Raw genomic sequence first — 20,499 nt, forward strand, 5'->3', positions numbered from 1 at the left:
AAGATTCCTGTTGCAGGAATGTTGAGGAATTAAGAGTACCTTTAAAAAATGTTTCCTCCCACACTGAAGTTTTGATGTTTTATAAAGCCTCAAAATGATCACGTCAACTGATCACGAAGTGGTCAAGACTGATCACAAATATAAAATGCAAAGGTTAGTGACTATCACAGCTGTCTGTCAAGAAAAATGTGTACTTCAAATAACTTTATATCCAGAATTTTTTTGTTAAAAAAAAGGATATGATTCAGGAGTTGCAGGTTAAGGTATATCAAGCGCGGTATTTAACAATTTATTTGATTTTACTCTAATCCAAAACAAAAAAGGAGAAACGTAATATATGCTATTTAATCAGCTAGAGTGTTATAAGATTGTTGGTGTTTCTGCATTGCTCTGACCTTTTCAAGATGATATTCAAATTTGGCCGGAAGAAATTGTAGGAATTTAATGGTAATCCGTTGCTAAAATCCCCGTTTGCAGTTACAGGTTTGAAAAAAGGCACATATTTTTCACATAACCGCATGGGATTTCTTTTTTTATATAATTATAAGGAGTTTAGTTGTAAAAAGAAAAATAGGAAGGCGTTGGGAGAAACTAGGAATTTCTTATTAAATTAAAATTTCACCCAAAATGCCAAATCTCCACCCATTTGTGACGTCAGCGCTGGCAGAGAACGGGACACAGGGAGAGCCGGAAGAGCTGCGGAGAGCGAGCCAGCAGATCCCAGTAACGTTTCTGTTTCTCCATCAAAGCTGGAGGTCTGAACGGACCACATCCACCAGGGGATTTTATTAACTTTAGACTCTGGTAGGAGCTACCTTTGTCGAAGAAGGTGAGTCTGAACACTTCAGTGGAGGATATTAAAATGTCTACCTGTGAAAACCTCACCGGGCGCGCGCTGTGTCAGTTAATCCTTCCAGAAGGCATGTTAGCATTAGCTGGCTTGCTAGCTGGAAAACTGGAACAGGAAATACCACAGCCTGGCAGGCACAGACAGCAGTTTTCTGTTTTTTGGAGCTAAATGGAGCACATTTACCGCTGCCTTTCACTTGATGATAAATCACCCTGTGTCTATTTAACCGTTAAAAAGATATACATCCTAATTTTAAAGCCTGTCTCCTTGTCATAAACCTCCAAACCGTCACATAGATAATTGTGTGCCAGTTGAGCTGGTGTTCACATAAAAAGTACGTTTAATTACCTGCGTTTTAATGGGACATCTAAACGCACATCCTTGGAGATATTGTATATGTGGTCTGGCCTACTTTGATTAAAGCATACTAACCCACATTTACGCAAGCTTGGATAACGTCAGACAAGCTAAGTTGTGTCTCTTTACGTACATTACGTTATTGTATCGGGATAACGTTATTTAACGAGCTGCTCCCTTTGATTTATTTACACCAAACAGTCATACCTAATAACTCCTTTATTCCTCCGACCCTGTGAGAAACACTGAATATTTTGGAATTTGGATGTTAGCAGCGGATGGGTGTGGTTGTGTAGTGGGAGATTCTCCTGTCAACTAACTAACAGACGGAAAGTTGAGACTTTGAGCTACTTCCGGGTCTGAGGAGGCTCTCCTCTGTTCTGTCCCCTGTGAGGTGAATGGAGCCACGTCTCCTGCAGCCTCTGATTGAACACAGATGCTGATGCCCACATTGTGCTGAGTCAGGAATCAGGTTTAGTACAAAAAGTGTTTGTTCGCCTTAAAAGCTAATGCAAGCTAACACACTATTCAGTTTTGAATTCTGTTGCATCACTGTGATTCAACATGTTAGCAAGATTTAGCAGACATGTGCTTTCCAAAATAAAATTCAACATGGAGACTACTTTGGGAAAAAATGCTTGAATGCGTCTCTATTTAGACATCCCTCACGAGCCCTGATATTTATTGAGATATTGTTCACTGTAATCACTCCACCTGTGCATGCATGCGGTCAGGTAACTATTTCCTGAATTCAAACGTCAGTGGAGCTTTAAGGACAGTTTGCTTAATTAGTCAGTTGACTTTAATTGACATGTAAAAAATATAGAAATCTGAATTAAAAATCAGAGATGAAGTAATTCTCTGATTCACTGTGGGTAAAAACAATATAAAAACGTATAGCAATAACTTTCATCACACTGATGTCATCAGCTGCTTTCATTTCACGTTAAATGGCAACAAACTTCGCCAAACATCAGTTTTCTATTGTGTAACTGCTTTTTGACTTTTTCTTTTTTATGTGAAGATCGACCGTTAGAGAGGGATGTGTTGACACTGATTTAGAGGGGAAACTCAACCAGTACCCATTCAGCTGCAGGTACATTACATTTTGGAGCATGAATGAAAATAGAACTTTTCTTTGTGGACTGTGCTCTGACTCTGCACTCATAACAATACAAAAGTACACAAAGGCTGCTTTCTTAAACACATAATTCTTTATTATACATTGCAGCTTATTGTAAACTATAACCAATGTTTTCTGAATTATATACTATGTAAAATAAAAGACACTGATATATCTTTAAACAGTCGGGCTGTAATTTATTCTATTTCAAATTTTGGGTTTTACTCAGAGATTACGGAGATCTGGGAAATTGTGCCAGAACTTTTACCCCTTCCCAACATCTTGGAGAAAATAATTACCAAATTAAAAAACGCTGAGTTGAGCAGGATGCTGATATGAAGTTCAAGTCTTGGATGTACAAAATCCTCCTCCACAGACAGTGCTTGCTGTCTTGGCTACAGTGGAGGAAAAGTACCTGAAAAGAATAATTAGACTTATTGATAAGCATTTACCAGCTCTATTTGCTGTGTTGTATAAGCTCTCTCTGCAACTCTAAACTGCACCAAATAACGTTCGCTGACAAAGCTATTCCTGGAGCTGTTAACCATTTCCTCCTGCCTCCTTTAGCTTTGTAAAAACTGCTTATAACCTGGTCTGTCTGTATAAAGTATGTTTTCTGTTTTCAGCGTGTTCTCCTCTAAAAATGTGGACGGCAGCAGCAGGACAGTCCGTCAACGTGGCTGTAAATGATGAGGGGGACGACTGGGAGACTGACCCCGACTTTGAGGTACCAATGCTGTCTCCATTTCTCCTTCAGTTCTCCTCAGTGCACGTATAACGTTCTGCTCCATCCTTCACTGCATAGTACATTTTAACTTTTCATTGTCTTCCATGATTTCTAGAATGATGTGTCAGAGAAGGAGCAGCGCTGGGGGGCCAAGACAGTGTCAGGCTCGGGACATCAGGCGCACATAGAGTAAGGAAGCAGATCTCATTTTTCCTTTTTTAAAGTAACATCTTATTTGTGCCCCCTAAACTCTGGCCTTCTTTGGTGTAGTATCCACCGGCTGCGTGAGACGGTGTTGACGGAGCACACCGACCTGGAGCTGGAGGAGCGGGAAATCATGCCCAAGGCCTCGCACGGATACGGAGGAAAGTTTGGAGTGCAGCAGGACCGCATGGACAAGGTGAGAGACGGACAATGAGACTTGTGAGAACGATAAGATGAAGCTGTGTCATACTTATTTTACCTTTTCAAAGAGCTGATGACCAGACTTATCGCTGCTTTGATGAAGTTCTGATGGTGCAAAAAATCTCACCTCAACATTCATTCAGTTGCTTCTATATGGCCCTTGAGGCGAGGTTGTATTGTCCAGCGCCCTATCCTAGAAGAAACATTTTAAAATGAGAAAATTAAGTGTTTTATATTTCACATTAGATATTCTGTAAGGTATCTTTTGAGGCATTAACCCGAGGATTCGAATCAAAGTCATCTTGAGTTGGCTCTCATTTCATCATAGATGATTGTTTAAAGGTTTTTACTGGAACAGAATGATCTGGTGGGGTCTCCTCCTCTCCAAAACAAACAGGCACAGTGATTAAAACTGAAGAGAAACATCTAATAAAACAATTCCACATTAGAAATCAGGACGTCAGGAAGGGCTATACGTTGTTGGAAGCTAGCTTGTTTGTAGATGCTTATAGATGATTTTCTTTGGAGCAACACTGCTTCCTGCAGCTGAAGCTAAATATAAACACTGGATCCTGGATTGCATTACTAAAATATCCTCTTTTATTTTGTCAGGAGCTCTTTTTAGCCGACGTTTTCACGGATCTCAGGACTTCAGGTCCCTTGAGCCTCTGCAGCGTTTCTCTGATGTGTTTTGTGTTTGAACAGGCTGAGTCAGTTGTGGCCGTTTCACACTCGGTAATCTTTCCTGGCAGCAGCTCTGTCCATCCACACCTTTCTGTCTCTGGGCTGTGTGGTCAGTGCAGCATGAATGTGATGACCGAGCACTGTTTACACCACACAGCGAGCGTCTGTGATGAGTCCGGTGTCACCACTTCAGAGCGCTGGCTGCGTTTCCTGCTGTTCTACTCCTTTCATGACCCCTCCTCTCCTCAAATGATCCCATATCCCTCTTTTTGTATTCAAGTTGTTTTTCTGTGTGTTTCTTGACAGTCTGCTGTGGGTCACGACTACCAGAGCAAGTTGTCCAAACACTGCTCCCAGACCGACACGTCAAAGGGCTTTGGAGGGAAGTTTGGAGTGCAAGCTGACCGTGTTGACCAGGTATTTCCTGTTGCTGTCCACAGCTTAACACTGCTAACAACATTTACCCTGGAAACTCAGCTTGAAATAGCAAAAATGCATTTATGATATCAGAGCTGAGTGTGTCATAAAGCATCCACAAAAATCTGAGTGAAAATAAACGTTCAGAACATCGAGAAAATCTTCTTGAAAAACAGCTCATTAGACTGTTCAGACCATTTCTCTGGACTGTGTAGGCGTGGCCGATCCCATGTTGATTGACACCTGCCGGGGTCCGCCTGTCCGCGTTCTCATGGCAACTGTCAACACAACAATGGCGCATGGGAAAGCTGTGTTTCCTCTTGGACTTTCAGCAGCAGGGTAGAGGGTGCGCATGTGCACATCATATCAAAACTATTGCTGTCAGGTGATTAAAAAACTGAATCTAAATAATTATCTCTCTGCACAGCTACTGCTTCTGTCCGTCTCTCTGTCTGCTGTGCGTCTTCATCAGCAGTCTGTTTCATTAACCCACAGAAGTTACATATTTTCTCTTTCGCAATTCAGTTCTCACAGCACGTGAGCCGCGTGTGCACGAGGGACGTTATTAATGATGTCGCGATCAAAACAATCGATCGTTACCAAATGACATCTCCTTTTATAAGCTTTATAAAGCGCGACAATCAATGTACTTACAGTCGGGATGTACGGAGTTAGACAATCTCCTCATTTCAGTATGATATTGTGCAGCTCGCTGGAGGGAGATCGCCAGGGAGCTGAGAGTTTGATACTGAGCGCACAGCTGATGTAGGCGCGTGGATTGTTTACACTGCGTGTTAGAACTGCACATGTGTGCACATGTTGTTTATTTAGTGTCCAAGACTTTGCGCGTTCACTGTTTCAGTGCTCTTCTTCAGTGAGGAGAGGATGGACGATCGTTGATTTGAAGCAGGAATCTCCAAAGAGTCGTTTAATTATAACTTCTGAAGCAGCGGCTGCAACAATTCACTACATGTATGTGGCGGAAACACTGCTGCTTCTCCAAGTCCGCCGCATTTACAAAATAGAAGAAAATAAAAGAATGACATGTTGTCATCTCAAATGGTAGATGTTCACCGGGGACAGCACACACAGGCATGATGGGAAAAAGGCGATCGTTAGGTAATTGCTACAGCTAGTATGTACATAAGACCCTAGATTACACAGTTAGAAGGATTTTGTGGATTTGGGTTTACAGGGGCTTTAAAGCATGATTTTGTGTAATATTTGTTAATGAAAAGGACTGATACAAAATATTTGGAGTTCCTCCGGTAGATGTGTTCATCCTGCAGCAGTGAAACAGGCAGAGACTTTCAGAAAGCAGTGATATTAATTGTAGTATATCAGAACTGTAATGTAGATAAAACATGCCAATAAGGGGAAAGTAGTCAGTAGCATAACTGTGTTTCTTCTGATCTCTCGTTTCAGTCAGCTGTTGGGTTCGAGTATGCCGGGAAGACGGAGAAACATGCTTCGCAGAGAGGTGATGTCACGACTTGTTGTCATTGTGCGCGTCTGTTACAGCCACAGATTACTTTTGGATTAGTTTGGCTGACTAGTCTGGATAAATTCAAGTAATAACTCGCCGCGTTAGGGCATGGACTTCTTCTTCTATTATTAATTTCTAAATTCACCTACATTATCACCCTTTTATCTGCCAGTTTTATTAACAGTTAACTCACCAAAGTGCCTGCAGGAGACACATTTATCAGGCCTAAACAGTTTGATGTGTATCTGGCTGGTGGCCAGCTGCAACATGTGCGCTCCTGTTGTGCCGATCAGAAGCTGCTTGATCTCCGCTCTGTCAGGATGCCACCACACAGACGCACCATGCTGTTGTGTTCATGGTGTTGGCAACTGAAGCTGTTGTTTTGTATTTGTTTTCCTGGCATATAATGAGTCCCAGCGCAGTTTGTAAGAATTAAAACCGGGGTGTGTTTTACTATTTATTTTGGCTCCAGCACAGAAGATTTAAATTGTAACAGGGTTAAAGTGAGTTTACACCAATATCAAACCGTGTGCGATTATAGCTGTGTTCTCGCTTCAGAGGAGGTAAACGATGCTGTGGTTTCTGTGTCTTCAAATAATCTGGACGGTTTTCAGTTTCATAAACTCTGTTAAGTCACTATCTTGAAAGCCTGCAGCTTTTGCAGTTTTCTTTGGTTTCACAAGCTGGCTTTGGAGTCGGCATCCATCCATCACCCAGCAGTGGTTGGTCGTCCAGAGAGAGGAGGTGGAAGCAGTGTAATGTTTTCTGTGATCTCTGCTGAACTGTGGATCACTCTGGCAACAAACAAAGAAAAGATATGATGATGATGATGATGATGATGATGATGCTTAAAAGACAAGTAAAAGTACAAATACAAATGAACAAAGCCAAACCTGCAGTTGCCACTGATCGCCATAGGTGTCGCCAAAGAGAACCAAGCTGAAATTCATGACCGAACCTGCGCATTAACTGTAACGTTTGAGGTCCAATGTTCTGGAGTAAACCCATAACAAAGGACTGATGATTATTCGCTGCACACCGAACTTTAAAGCGCCCCTGGTGCTCTGAGAGTTCACTCTGGCTTCTTAGCTTTCAGAACTTAGAGGCTGCATTTTCATGTCTGCATATAGTCATCACCTTTGTTTTGCTTTCATCCCCTCCAGAGAAGTGCTGAACATCTGCCCAATTCCAGTGATTCCTCCAGTAACAGTCCAGTAACAGTTTAACAAGCAGTCAGCAGTGTATCTAGCGCATCTCCTTAAAACTGGATTTAAAACAGGAATGTGTTGTAGTTTTGGCGATGATTGTACATTTAATGGAATTTAATTTGGAATTGGGCTGCTTCTTGACCACTGCTACCATGCTGCTTCACCCTGACCTTTGACCCTTGCCCCCCTCCCCCTCCCCCGCTTTGCTGTGTAGACTACACCACTGGGTTTGGGGGGCGATACGGCGTGCAGGCAGATCGTGTCGACCAGAGCGCAATGGGCTTCGATTACCAGGGCAAAACCGAGAAACACGAGTCCCAGAAAGGTTTGTGTAAAGTCCTACTAACCCGGAGAGACACGGAGAGAATGTGGCTAATGGATACACACTGACACACACACACACACACACACACACACACACACACACACTCATACATACAGCAAGGCCTGACTCAGTGAGCACAAGTCCTGTCAAATCATGTTCTTTTGCATTTCTTCCTCTTCCTTCATGCCTCAGCCTTTGTCTGCTGCAAACAATAGCTTTCTTTTCTCTCAGTTGCAATGCATGATGAGATGTTTTTTTCTGGTGTCAAAATGCACTTTTTTAATCTAAAAGTTCTTGTTGTTTCCACTGACAGGCTCAGGTTGTTCTTCTAAGTGTGTGACAACATGACAGAAAGGATCCCTACAGAGATAGACCTTTTTGTTACAGAGGGAGATGATTGTTTTAACCACACACAGACGTTACATCGCTCTCTGCACACACACCAGACTCCATTCAGAAAAACAGTGATTTTACCTCACAGGACACAGGAGATGGTGGTGTAATGCTGGAGTGTTTTAAATAGTCGGATCCAATAGAATATTTTTGTGTGGCACAAAAGGTAAAAATGACACAATAGCAAAAAGAAAATAAGGGACATGTTTTAAAAACACCTGATTGCCCCTTTAAAACGTGAGTCTATTTGGACGTAGATGTTTGAAGTTCTCTCTTTTCATGTTGCTGCTCCCGTCTCTTCTCAGATATCAGCTGGTTGTCTGTGGCTTCGGCCTGACCCAACTGGTTTTTCTGGAGAGAGTGGGATGTTTTAATTTATTTTTACCGCTTCCTTTTAAACGAGCCCTTTGTTGTGAAGGTATCAGTTTGCCTCACTTTAAAATGGCCGATTCACAGCTCTAATGTGCTTTATTGGCAACTTATGTGTTATATTTACTCTGACAGAAAGATACTTCATAAAACAGCCACCATGATGCTTTGAATTAACTGCTTTGAAAAATGACACTACTCCACCACATCCTGTCTCAATGCTGTTTGTCTCTCCTCTCTCCTCCTCGTGTCGCGCCTCCGGCAGATTATGCTAAAGGCTTCGGCGGCAAGTTTGGCGTTGAGACCGACAAGGTGGACAAGAGCGCTGTGGGCTTTGAGTACCAGGGCAAAACTGAGAGGCACGAGTCACAGAAAGGTTGGTACCATCACAACAGCCCCCCCTAATATGAAGCACATTTTGACTTTGTAATGATGAGCATTTTCAGAGATATTCTCCATCATTTATTTTACATTTGACAGCTGATACTGTTGAAGTCATATCTGCTGAAACTGGTCAATAATCCACCACTTCTACGTTTGTTTTTCCTGCCTTGAAATACTTCAACATATTCTCTGAAGAAAGCTCAACAGGAGGGATAAACAGAGAAACGCATTTACAGTTTGTGTTGATACATTTTACACATTGAACTCAAAAACCAAAATACATATTCAGTAAAAACAGGAAGCAGGAAGACATTGTAAGCAAACTACTAACCCTCAACTTGTTATCCGATTGTTTAACAGTCAGCAGCATATTTAATGGCGGGCTGTTTTAATCACCGAACCCTCTGCTGCGGTGCGTTATCAGAGGGTCTGAATGAGCCCCCTCCTCCCTCATGTCTGTCCTGACTTGTCTGAACTCTGTTGCAGAACAGCTTCACCTGTAGATTCTTCTCTGACACACCTATGCAGCACCAACAGCAGCTGAAAGAAATCCCCACAATGCACCGGGCTGGGTTTGCATATGTGGTGCAGATTGTGAAAACTGGGTCACATTATCTGGACAGGGGCAGTCATTATAGTGCTCAGGTGTGAAAACATCCTGTAGGCCTTTTAATACAGCACAAATGAGCTGTTGCTGTTTTATACATGTTTACATCTTACTGCCCCACTGACGGGAATGAGTGAAATAAAGCGATATTTCACTTTAAGGTATTCTTCCTGATAGCCATCACCTGTTGCAGTCTTTAAGTTTAAAGCTCTTAACTTCATTAGCCTAGCTCTGGCAGGTATTAGTCGGCACTCCCCCGTGAAGACCTGGCAGTGTATTGTAAAACCACTTTGGGATGTTTAAACCTGCTGTAACCCTGGTGAAATATTGAGACATTTCATACAGATTAGGCTCCGACAACACGGTTCTGTGAGCTGATAGAGTTTTGTAAACTAGTAGAGATTTTGAATACCACTAATACTGTGGGAGCTGAGTAGTATCTGTGGTTGTTAGAGTAGGGGTGAGCGATATGGCCTTAAAATTATGTTTTGCTAAATTTTGCGATTACGATATTCGTGACGATGGGAAAAAAGAAAACTGAATAATGTTTTGTATGACTTCAGGCAGCAGCATTTATTCATGCGAACTGTAAAGTGCTTTGACAATTTCCCTTCTTTTCCAATGAACTTCTTTCATATTAACTACTAGAGCTGGCGACAGGGCTAAAAAATGTCAGTTAGAGGGTAATCTGAAGAGGAATAAAGAATACATATACTATATATATATATATATATATATATATACATATATATATATAAAGGTAATTCATTGATCTGTTCATTCATTAAGCCCTTAATCGTCTGCGTGGCGTATCAGGAAAACTTTTCACTGCTTACTGTGCAGGCGTCACGTCGCTGCCACCAGTGTTTTCTGGAGCAGCACATTATGACGATGGCTGCTCAAAATGCAACTGTTCTTCTTGTCTTCAATTCTTTTGCTCATATCTATCAAACACTGAAGTCTGCTCTCTGCTCTCAGCTGAGCACCCCGCCTCCCCACACTCACACACTCGGACAGACGGGCATCTCTCATGCTCGTATTGATTTAAAGCGGAGGCGAGTGTTTCTAAAATGAACCAGAAAAGTGATTCGCAACTTGTTAGCCGTAACAGTTTTCTTGCAAAATGTGCAAATCATGTTGGAGGTCCGACCTCTTGTAGCTAAACCACTTCCACACGTCATTACGTCGCCACATCTTTGATATCGTGACATGACACTTTCTTATCATGTGAAAAAATGACACCAGTATAATCTGAACAATGTGATATGGCACAGCCCTACATTACAGGATCACAGAAAATGTTGCACGTCAGTGAGCAGAACTGTTGTAGTATACCGTATTCCTCAAATAGGAAATGTGACCTTTACAGGCTCAATTGCAGAAGCGAGTATGCTTGTCTTAAAGACCCTCAATTTCTAATTTCCCTCTGTTTGATTTGTGTAATTGATTTAAACTTTTTTTTTGTTACAAAAGTTACAGTTTGTGTGTACGTTACATTTAAATCTCCCCTGGCATGTTAGTAGACAGATTCCTTACATTTCTTAACGAGGCTTAATTGTGAAATATTAGCAGTGGCAAATTCGGTGAGCTGCATTGTTTCCATATGGAACTTGTGATGCAGCTGCCACCTTGTGGTACTTAAATGTTACTACAAAATACAGTTCGGCTGAGACATTAACGCACAAACACTCGCAGTGACGTAAACTGGATAATAAAAGTTTATGTGAGTAAATAATAACTAAATAACTCGCCTAAAGTTAAAAAGATGCAAAAGTTCATGATGCTAAGTCGTGTGCACATTATATGAGTGGCTCCGGGAGTTTATCCACTCCTGTTTTTCTCTGCGGAAACGATTCAAGAAACCAGATTTAATCTGAAGAAATGAGCCGTGGTGTTTAGCTTTGACTAAGATTGTTTGTTTTGTATCATTATTGTGTTCAGATGTTCTTATTAGCACTCTTAACGACCAGTTTCTTGATAGAACAACCTGAATATCTACCACATAACAGTGTACATCACTGGTTAGAATTACTCATATCAATACTGGGATGTTATCCGTAACATACATCCACCAGGTAATTCATGCAGAATTACCTTTCAGAAACATTCAATGTCTGCTTCTCTGTGTGTTTTCTGTGTCTGCAGACTACGTGAAGGGCTTCGGGGGCAAGTTTGGTGTGCAGACAGACAGACAGGATAAATCAGCGCTGGGATGGGACCACCAGGAGAAACTACAGCTGCATGAGTCCCAGAAAGGTACTGCTTCTTGGTTTTGTATGTGTGTTCTTAGCAGCACCACAGGTGAAGTTTGTAATTCGGTGTGATGAGCAACTTTTTGTCCTCTTTTTTTTGTTAACTTATTATATTATATATGTTGGAAATATACAGGATGTAGGTAAAAAATTATAGCCACACATGTTTCTGTTGTTCAAACTGTCGCTCATAAAACCCCTCACTCTCTTTTTGTACTTTAAACGGGGAGAATATAAAACAAACCTCAGCCTGTACACGTTGTCTGCTTTGAGTTAGTTTTGCTCTGATGTGGTTTCTATGTGGCTTCGGATGTGGTGTTTCAAAGGTTGATTACTTCCTGAATCTGTGGGAAACAGAAAAAAACACTGCTCAGATAGAGGAAGTGGAACCACAACTCAGATTTATATTTGCATGTCAGGCGTATTCACAGTAACTTGTGCAGTAGTAAAAAAGAGGCATATTTTCACCAGCAAAAGCAGCTACTTTTGTTCTTCCTGTAACTTAAGAACTTTATTTAACAATTACCAATAAATACTTAACTGTAATCACCCATACAATTTGAAGCCAGCCTCTCGCCCCATTTAGGAAATGTGATGTGCAGCCACAGAATTGTAGACCCTCTCATCAAACTTACCAAAGCGAAGTGCTCTGTGTGCTCTTCATGTCACAAACCTTCGTCTCTCCTTAGAGGACGCTTCTAAAGACCTGATTCTTAATCAGAAACCAGGAACAGGTGAGGAAAGGCTTTATGTTGACGTCCTGCTTTGAGCTCAGAGGATTTCACATCAAGCAGGAGCCAGGAAGTAGTCTGTCTAGTTCACGGTAGAGCTGTGACCTCTGACCTTTTATCATGTGTAGAAAGACCATGAATGTGTTTTCAAACACAGGAATTAATCATGAAGTTAAAGACCGTCCTTCATGTCACTGAGTGTTTCTGAATCTGCCAGGTGCATCATTGTCTCATTGTCTGTTATATATGTATGTCTATTATATATATGTGTGTGTGTGTTTGTTATTGTCTGTCTTTATGTGTGTGTGTGTTGTATTGCAGACTATAAGCGTGGGTTTGGAGGGCAGTATGGGGTAGAGAAGGAGAAGCAGGACCAGTGTGCCCTGGGCTATGAGCACAAGGAGAACCTGGCCAAGCACGAGTCCCAGAAAGGCACAGAAACTCCCCTGAACACAACACCCTCCTACCCCACCTCCCATTCCAAAACCTTCACCCCTCCCACACCCCACTCCTTACCCTCTCTTCTGGCATCTTCCTAGCTTGATGTCCCGTCCCTCACGCCTCCTCCTCGTCCTCAGCTGTTTTAATTTAAATAAAGAACACACCTTTCTCCAGACAGACAGCCCTTCTGTCATCACACCTGTCCCCCTTCACGTAGACAAGCTCCTTTTTGTGCACTCTCACCCAAATGTCAAACTAAAGCACACTTAGCCTTACTGTTGTTTAGCTGTGCAAATACTTTTGGTTTTGGGATATTTCCAGTGCATGCTAGAAAAATCTGCTCAAATGATCACCAGTTTTTTTTGGTGTCGTAGGGCTGCGACTAACAACTATTTTGATAGTCGACTAATCAACGATTATTGAAACGATTAAATAAGAGCCATTTAGAAATTGTGAAAGTCATTATCCGATTAGTCAATTAGCTGTCAGCTTTAAATGTAGTGTGAGGTTCCTCTAAACATGTGCTCACTAACATTAAAGACAATAAGAGTTCTTCGTTCAAAATATGTCTTTTAAGAAACTTTGCTGCTGATTTGGCTCCGACTGATGCAAAGTTTTTTTTCAGTTTAAAACCAACGACAGACAAAGTGCCGACAAACAAGCTCCACGTCACCGATCCTGCAGGCGATCCCTTTCTGCGCAGCGTTGAAACGCTCCCAGACTTTACAAGTTTTAGGACGCGATGGTGTTTCATCGGCCGGCAACATTTTGATTAGACAGAAACTATGTACACGTCGCAAGTGGAAAATGTGAGATAATTTAGGTCTAACATAAGTCGGTGTGCAGGAAATATAAGTATACTACAAAATGAATCCAGAGCTAGATGTAGAAATGTAGTGGTCTTCCTGTGGCATGAACCAGAGATTAAAACATGATTCATAGCTTAATGTTATTAAACTCTTCATATATCACCTCGGCCCTCCCCCTCCCTCATCACCTCCCTCATCACCTCCCTGCTGTTTGCAGCACGGCCATCATGCTCTCTGTTTGCTTATACATTCATTTTGTGCATGTCATTCATTTCGTACGGCCACCGTGCATTTTAACAAGACCTCCTCCAGAGACACAGCTGATCTTCAATGCAAAGATCGAGCCGAGATGGCTGCTTGACCCCAAATGTCTGGCTTATATTATATATAAGATTCTCCTCTCAGTTCTTCTGCTGTCACTGCCTGCAGTCAGTTTTTTTATTGTTTCTCTTTACAGGTTTGCATGAACGCATCAGCCCGTCCTTTGATCCCAGCAGTTCTTCTGTTTATCATTTCCTGTGAAACCAACCACAGTCTGCTTCATCTGAACTTAGCAGAACAGGAAGGGGTCTAATCAATGTCTCTAATATTGTGCCATTGTTAAATATAATGAAGAGGCAAATGTTCTGTATTTTCAAACCTGGGCCCTTTTTTTTTTTTAAATTGGAGCTTTTTTTGAAACCAGAAACAGCCGTGACATCGCTTTCTTTGAAGCCACCAGACTCCATTGGAAAAAACAGTACTTTAACCTCGCAGAGCATCTGATTTATTTGTCTAACATGGCCTTATTTAATCAGGTTTTTGAGTTACTGTGTCTTTAGGGTTTCTAAATGCTTATATTTGAATATTTTTAACACAAAACAACACAAATAAACTAACCGAAATGGGCTGCAGTAGAAAACCAGCTCCCGTCTTCTGTAAGGTAAAATCAGTGTTTTTCTGAATGGAGTCTGGTGTGTTTGCAGAGAGCGATGTAACGTCTGTTTGTGGTTAAAACAATCATCTTCCTCTGTAACAAAAAGGTCTATCTCTGTAGGGATCCTTTCTGTCATGTGGTCACACACTTAGAATAACAATCTGAGCCTGTCAGTGGAAACAACAAGAACTTTTTATGGATGTACTTTAATCAATTCTTAAAAAATGGACCCAGGTTTAAATAAATACCAGAATCCCCCTTTAAGGGCTGCTCTGAAAAAAGAGTTCTGATGATACAGGCTGTGGTTGTGTCGTTATTAGAAGACACAAACCGACTGTTTCTCCTCATTTTTGTTACCAGATTACTCTAAAGGATTCGGAGGGAAGTTTGGCGTCCAGAATGACAGGATGGATAAGGTAAGGAGTGTTGGTGCATGTTTGTGTATGAAGATATGTTTGGAGAGCTCTGTCTGACATCTTTATCTCCACAGAGTGCAGGGACTTTTGATGAAGTGGAAAAGCCGAGCCCATCCTACCAGAAAACCAAACCTGTGGAGGCTGGTGAGCATTTATTCAACAACCACAGAGTAAGAATGTAGGACAACATCTGAACTCTTCTCATCGTCTCCTCTTTGTTCATTTTTCCCACTCGTCAGCCGGCAGCAGCACAGGAAGCATCAAGGCCCGCTTCGAGAACATCGCCAAGCAGAAGGAGGAGGAGGACAGGAAGAGGGCCGAGGAGGAGCGGGCACGTCGACAGGCCAAGGAGAAGCAGGAGCAAGAGGAGGCCCGCCGTAAAGTTGAACAGACGCCAAAGGCTCCCTCTCCTGCTCCTGCTGCCAATCCCACTCCTAGTCCCACCCCCAGCCCCACCCCCAGCCCCACCCCCAGCCCGACTCCAGCAGTCCAGCCAGCTGCTGCCCGAACATACCAGGTGAGTCCATGTGGCTCTGTTAAAACAAAGTGCAACACATTCAGGTAGAGACGGGAACAGCCTTTGAGCCTTTGAGTCTTTGAATTAATCAGGTCAGCAGATCTTTTAAAGTCGCTCCCTTGTAAAAAACTCAGAGAACCTTTCCTCATCTGACTTGTCTGTTTTATTTTGCTGCCTTTGTGAAGCACATTGTAACATTTTGAAAAGTTCTCTATGAATATAGGTTAATAATATTCCTCGTATTAAAATAATTATAAGAGAGTGAAAACAGGTGAAGAGGTCATGCAAAGAGATGTTTACAATAGGTCAGCCTTCACCTCGTTAGGTAAATATGCAGAATATTGAAGCCTTTGATATTATTATTATTATTCTAAACTTTCACTGGTAGTTACGGATGAAATTGTTATCTGTAAACATTGTTGGATTTTTTTTGCAGTTGGAGCAAACAAACAACCTCCAACCAGTGTGTTTAAAGCAGTGTTTAATTCTATGTTATGCCTGTTGTGTGAAAACAACATGGCTGGAACGTGACAGCACATGTGCATCTTAATAATATAGAATATAAGTTTCTTGGTCAGCCCCCTAAATGTCTACAATGAGAATCATCAGCCGAGAAGGCTTGACCAAGTTGTGTCGTATTTAGTCACATATGCACTTCCTCCTCTCCCAAACAAACAGATTAAGTTATTAAAACTGGTAAAACACTGAATAAAACTGTCTCATGTTAAAGTGTGTGTCTCTGATGCTCTTCTGCAGGCCAATGCTTACTGTAGCTTAGCTTGTTTCTCTGATACCAGATGTAGGATGGCTGAAATACTCAGATAAATGATGGTCTGATATTAAACATATCAGATTAGCAAGAACAATAGCTAAGAAGGAACTCTCACTTGAACTTATATTTCATTTTGCTAGAAAACAGAGGAGCCGTATTACGAGACCACCGAGGAGAACGGAGAGCAGCTGTACGAGGCGGAGCCGCAGAACCAGCAGGAGGACCTCTACCAGACCCCAGACGAGACCGCAGAGGCAGGAGGTGAAGCTCTTTTTATTCCTGTTGCTGACTTCTTCCTTCTCACTGGATACATTATGAGAATGGAGTTACCTGTCTACTGTGCTGCTGGGCTTCCCCGAGTCAGTCCATTGATCTTTGCTTCCCTAACAAAGCCTTCTCCTCTTTCAGATGGCCAGCAGTACGACTACAGCGAGGACATCGGGGTGACGGCGGTGGCTCTGTACGACTACCAAGCAGGTGAGACAGAAAACTGAGACACAGACCCAAAGAGCTCAGTCAACCACAATCAGACATTTCTTCCTACTAGTGAAGTAAACTGACATATTACTGTCGTATAGTTGATCTTGGTAGTCATCAGCACAAACACCATCTGGGCAGTGCTGACCTTCAGTGGACAGGCAGACAGTCCTGTATGTACGGAGGGTACCCTTCCTCCGTGTTTCTATTGTTGTTATTATGCTGCTGTGTTGGGGACGTTTCTGGACGTCCATCGCTCTGGAGCTCAGCCGACAGTCCACAGGTCAGGACTACACGGAAACATGGCTGTCTCTCTGCTCTGCTGTCTGTCTGTCTCTCTGCTCTGCTGTCTCTCTGCTCTGCTGTCTCTCTGCTCTGTCTGTCTCTCTCTCTCTCTCTCTCTCTCTGCTCTGCTGTCTGTCTGTCTCTCTGTCTCTCTGTCTCTCTCTCTCTCTCTCTCTCTGTCTCTCTCTCTCTCCCTCTCTCTGTCTCTCTCTCTCTCCTCTCTCTCTCTCTCTCTCTCTCTCTCTCTCTCTGTCTCTCTGTCTCTCTCTCTCTCTCTCTCTCTCTCTCTGTCTCTGTCTCTGTCTCTCTCTCTCTCCCTCTCTCTGTCTCTCTCTCTCCCTCTCTCTCTCTCTCTCTCTCTCTCTCTCTCTGTCTCTCTGTCTCTCTGTCTCTCTCTCTCTCTCTCTCTCTCTCTGTCTCTCTCTCTCTCCCTCTCTCTGTCTCTCTCTCTCCCTCTCTCTCTCTCTCTCTCTCTCTCTCTCTGTCTCTCTGTCTCTCTGTCTCTCTCTCTCTCTCTCTCTCTCTCTCTGTCTCTGTCTCTCTCTCTCTCTCTCTCTCTCTCTCTCTCTCTCTCTCTCTCTCTCCCTCTCTCTCTCTCTCTCTCTCTGAGACGTGTCAGGGACGTCACAGACGTCTTCATGTGTCGCTCAGTGAGAACAGTCCGTGTGTTGTTGCTGTATCAGAGCTGCAGGTGACGGAGGGCGGAGCAGACAGACAGACAGACAGTCGCCTTGGGCCTATAAGAAGTGAACCCTCTCAAAGTCTAATAGACGTGGAGTCACAACGTGTCTGTATTGAGACCATTTGTCGACATGAAAACAGAATATTTGTGGAATGTTGACTTGTTTGACAATGGTGTGACACTGCTTACAATAACTACCATTTAACTTTGCAACATGAATGCAGACAGTAGAGTTTACTCATGAAAGTTACTATTCTAAACACAATATGCTATCATGTATATGGCCATTATAGGGGCTAAATCAAATCAAATGTTATTTGTATAGCGCCAAATCATAACCAGAGGTATCTCGAGACACTTTACAAAAAGAAAGGTCTAGACCGTACTCTTTATTTAGAGAGAGGCCCAACATGAATCCCTATGAGCAGCAACATTCGGCACATTGGCAGAAAAACTTCCTTTAACAGGCAGAAACCTCGAGCAGAACCAGACTCATGTTGAACATCTGCAGAGACTGGACGGGCCCAACCGTGGGATAGGAGGAGATGCAGGATAGAGACAGGCATAGAGAGCAACAACAACATATGTTGTTGTTACATCAACAACAACAGGTAATACATACTTCTGGTTACAATGTACCCAGTGAGCACCAACCGGGATTTCAACAATGAATGTTGGTTGTAAACGGTGAACTCATGTCCGACGGCTAAGAACTCTTTCACCCTGTTTTCAACCGGTTAAAATGCGGTGAAGACATCAACGTGTCAGAAACACATCTCTGTTATACTTCTGTTCATTTGTTCATCTGAGCTCTGAAAGGGTGACGAAAGTGATGATTGTAGCTCTTATGACCGACCACCAGTCCAAAATGTTGACCAGCTTATTATCCCAGAAAACTCTTCACATTGTTAATCGACTTATTGCTTCAGCTCTACAGATATCTCGCACTGCTTCTTCATCGGTCTGTGTTCTCTGGTTTCAGCTGGTGACGACGAGATATCCTTCGACCCCGATGATATCATCACCAACATCGAGATGATCGATGAAGGCTGGTGGCGAGGCGTCTGCAGAGGCGCTTACGGCCTCTTCCCTGCCAACTACGTGGAGGTCCGGCAATGATGACGCCCCGCAGAGATGACCCGTGTCCCTGTGCAAAAAAAACAACAAAAAAAAAGAAGAGGAAGGAGACGATTTCTAATCCCCCTTTTTCCTTTTCATACTTTGGTCTGTTTTCTCTTCACCTCATCTTAGAGCTTCGACACTGTGCGAGACATCCTCAAGTCTCCTGCTGGCTTTCTTTTGCTCCTTTTTCCATCCTTCCTTCTGTCCCCAAAGTTTCCCTCTGTGCAACAGAATCTTAGAGTTAGAGAACATATAGACTCGTTATCTAAAGCTGTGCCCTGCACCTCGGCTTTGTCACAGTTAAAGCAACAAATTGCAGCGCGGATGTTAAGTTGCATTTTGGAGCTTTTTATTTTTCTAGATACAGTATTCTAGTCAGATCAGGTTTTTCTTCACACATGCGAGAGGAGATTTTAGTCTCACCAAAGACCAGAAGACGACAGTAATGAGTCTTGTGCACGGGGCTCAGGGTGCTCACTGTGTTGTAGCTCAACCTTAAAGTAAGCAGGAGCAGATTAAAGTGGGAAAATGCTGCATTATAATGTATATTTCTGACTGTTTACTGTCCAGGACATCAGGACCCAAAACCTGAAACAGTCTGCGTAAAGATGGCGGCGTTGCACAGGAGGTTAAATTCTCTCCTGATTGACGCTTCATGTAGTACGAAAACGATCTCCCCTTTCCGAACACATCAGTCGTGTGGTTCCTTAGGAATGATCGATAATAAAGTTTCCTCCTTTAACTGATGCTTCAATTGTTCACAGAGTAACGGGCCATAATGTTAAGCTAGGCAGAAACACTACAGCTCATGGTGTTACTTTAATCGTCTCCATGCATCATCCTGGTGAACTGTTGATGCTGTGGTTGAATCATGTACAGAGATCATGATGTGACGCTTTGAGGACATATTTGTTCCCTGTGCTCGTCTGTATTTGTGGATGCTGCAGGTTTTTGTGTTGTAACCTCAGACAGTGACCTTTCAAAATAAGAGCGATTAGAAGAGCCTGTAGAAACGCAGATCAGGCAGCTGTTAAGGGAAGAGGCTTCTGTGTGTTTCTCCAAACACTAATTATCTCCAACAGACGCAGCGTCTGTTGGTCGCAGTAGTGTAGCTCAAACAGGTGTGAGTGAGGGCTTCATTAAAATCATCTTTGGGGTTTTATAATAAAAAAGTGACCTTTTTCAAATGCATTGTTTTTATCTGTACCTCTGTTTGCTTGAGTCACATCATTACCTGCTTGTTCTTTTTTTTTTTAATTTCAATAAATTAACTATGAATTCTAAAGTTCAGGCTGCCTTATTTATGTCCTTAAACAGCATTATTTAACTAACTAAACTTTGCTTAAGAACTAATAAGAAAGTGACTCTTGTTTAATGTTTTCCTGATTGTGTTGATGAGGGGGGCGGTTCCTCTCCTGGTAAACCCGTCTCAGCTCAAAATGTCTGGTGAATAATAATTAAAATCCAACAAGTTTGACAAAGAAAAGTCTGACCAAAAGAGCCAAACTAAAAACTCTGATATCTTCATTAAAAACAGCATTTTTAGAACAATATATTGATATATTGTTTGATGGCTTTGTTAGAGGATTGTGTGTCAGGGATATCTACAGAGAAAACATACCCTACATGAGCAGTGGATGTACACTTGTCGTTTCCTCTAGTGGATAAAACTGTTAATTACTCCCTTCACACACGTTCAAGCATTTCTTGTTCCGCATCAGCCGACGTAAATGCTGGCTCCTCT

At 42.4% G+C, this 20,499-nt stretch overlaps 1 protein-coding gene across 4 annotated transcripts; it reads left to right on the forward strand.

Moving 5' to 3' along the window:
• The first annotated feature begins 675 nt into the window (after positions 1-675).
• cttn (cortactin) lies at positions 676-20,034 on the forward strand. Of its 4 annotated transcripts, XM_069679112.1 has the most exons (17): positions 676-829; positions 2,232-2,303; positions 2,957-3,057; positions 3,173-3,246; positions 3,328-3,457; positions 4,453-4,563; positions 5,989-6,043; positions 7,472-7,582; positions 8,610-8,720; positions 11,481-11,591; positions 12,640-12,750; positions 14,845-14,900; positions 14,975-15,044; positions 15,140-15,417; positions 16,330-16,450; positions 16,598-16,666; positions 18,616-20,034. In XM_069679112.1, the coding sequence occupies exons 3-17, from the start codon at positions 2,974-2,976 to the stop codon at positions 18,750-18,752; spliced, it is 1,629 nt and encodes a 542-aa protein (XP_069535213.1). In that variant the 5' UTR covers positions 676-829; positions 2,232-2,303; positions 2,957-2,973; the 3' UTR covers positions 18,753-20,034. The 4 variants fall into 4 exon arrangements, with proteins under 4 accessions (XP_069535213.1, XP_069535178.1, XP_069535277.1 ...); XM_069679077.1 differs by lacking the exon at positions 2,232-2,303; XM_069679176.1 differs by lacking the exons at positions 2,232-2,303; positions 12,640-12,750.
• The last annotated feature ends 465 nt before the right edge of the window (positions 20,035-20,499 follow it).

Source organism: Semicossyphus pulcher, unplaced genomic scaffold (assembly GCF_022749685.1).
Source record: "Semicossyphus pulcher isolate SPU_LCO1_2020_fin unplaced genomic scaffold, fSemPul1.0.p SCAF_1, whole genome shotgun sequence".
NCBI lineage: Eukaryota > Metazoa > Chordata > Actinopteri > Labriformes > Labridae > Semicossyphus > Semicossyphus pulcher.

Bases quoted from the DNA above. Each gene is read 5' to 3' on its own strand.
- cttn (XM_069679112.1), top strand. From the start codon at position 2,974: ATGTGGACGGCAGCAGCAGGACAGTCCGTCAACGTGGCTGTAAATGAT. The intron at 8,721-11,480 runs GTTGGTACCATC...CTGTGTCTGCAG, and splicing joins GAGGCACGAGTCACAGAAAG to ACTACGTGAAGGGCTTCGGG. The intron at 15,418-16,329 runs GTGAGTCCATGT...TCATTTTGCTAG, and splicing joins CTGCTGCCCGAACATACCAG to AAAACAGAGGAGCCGTATTA.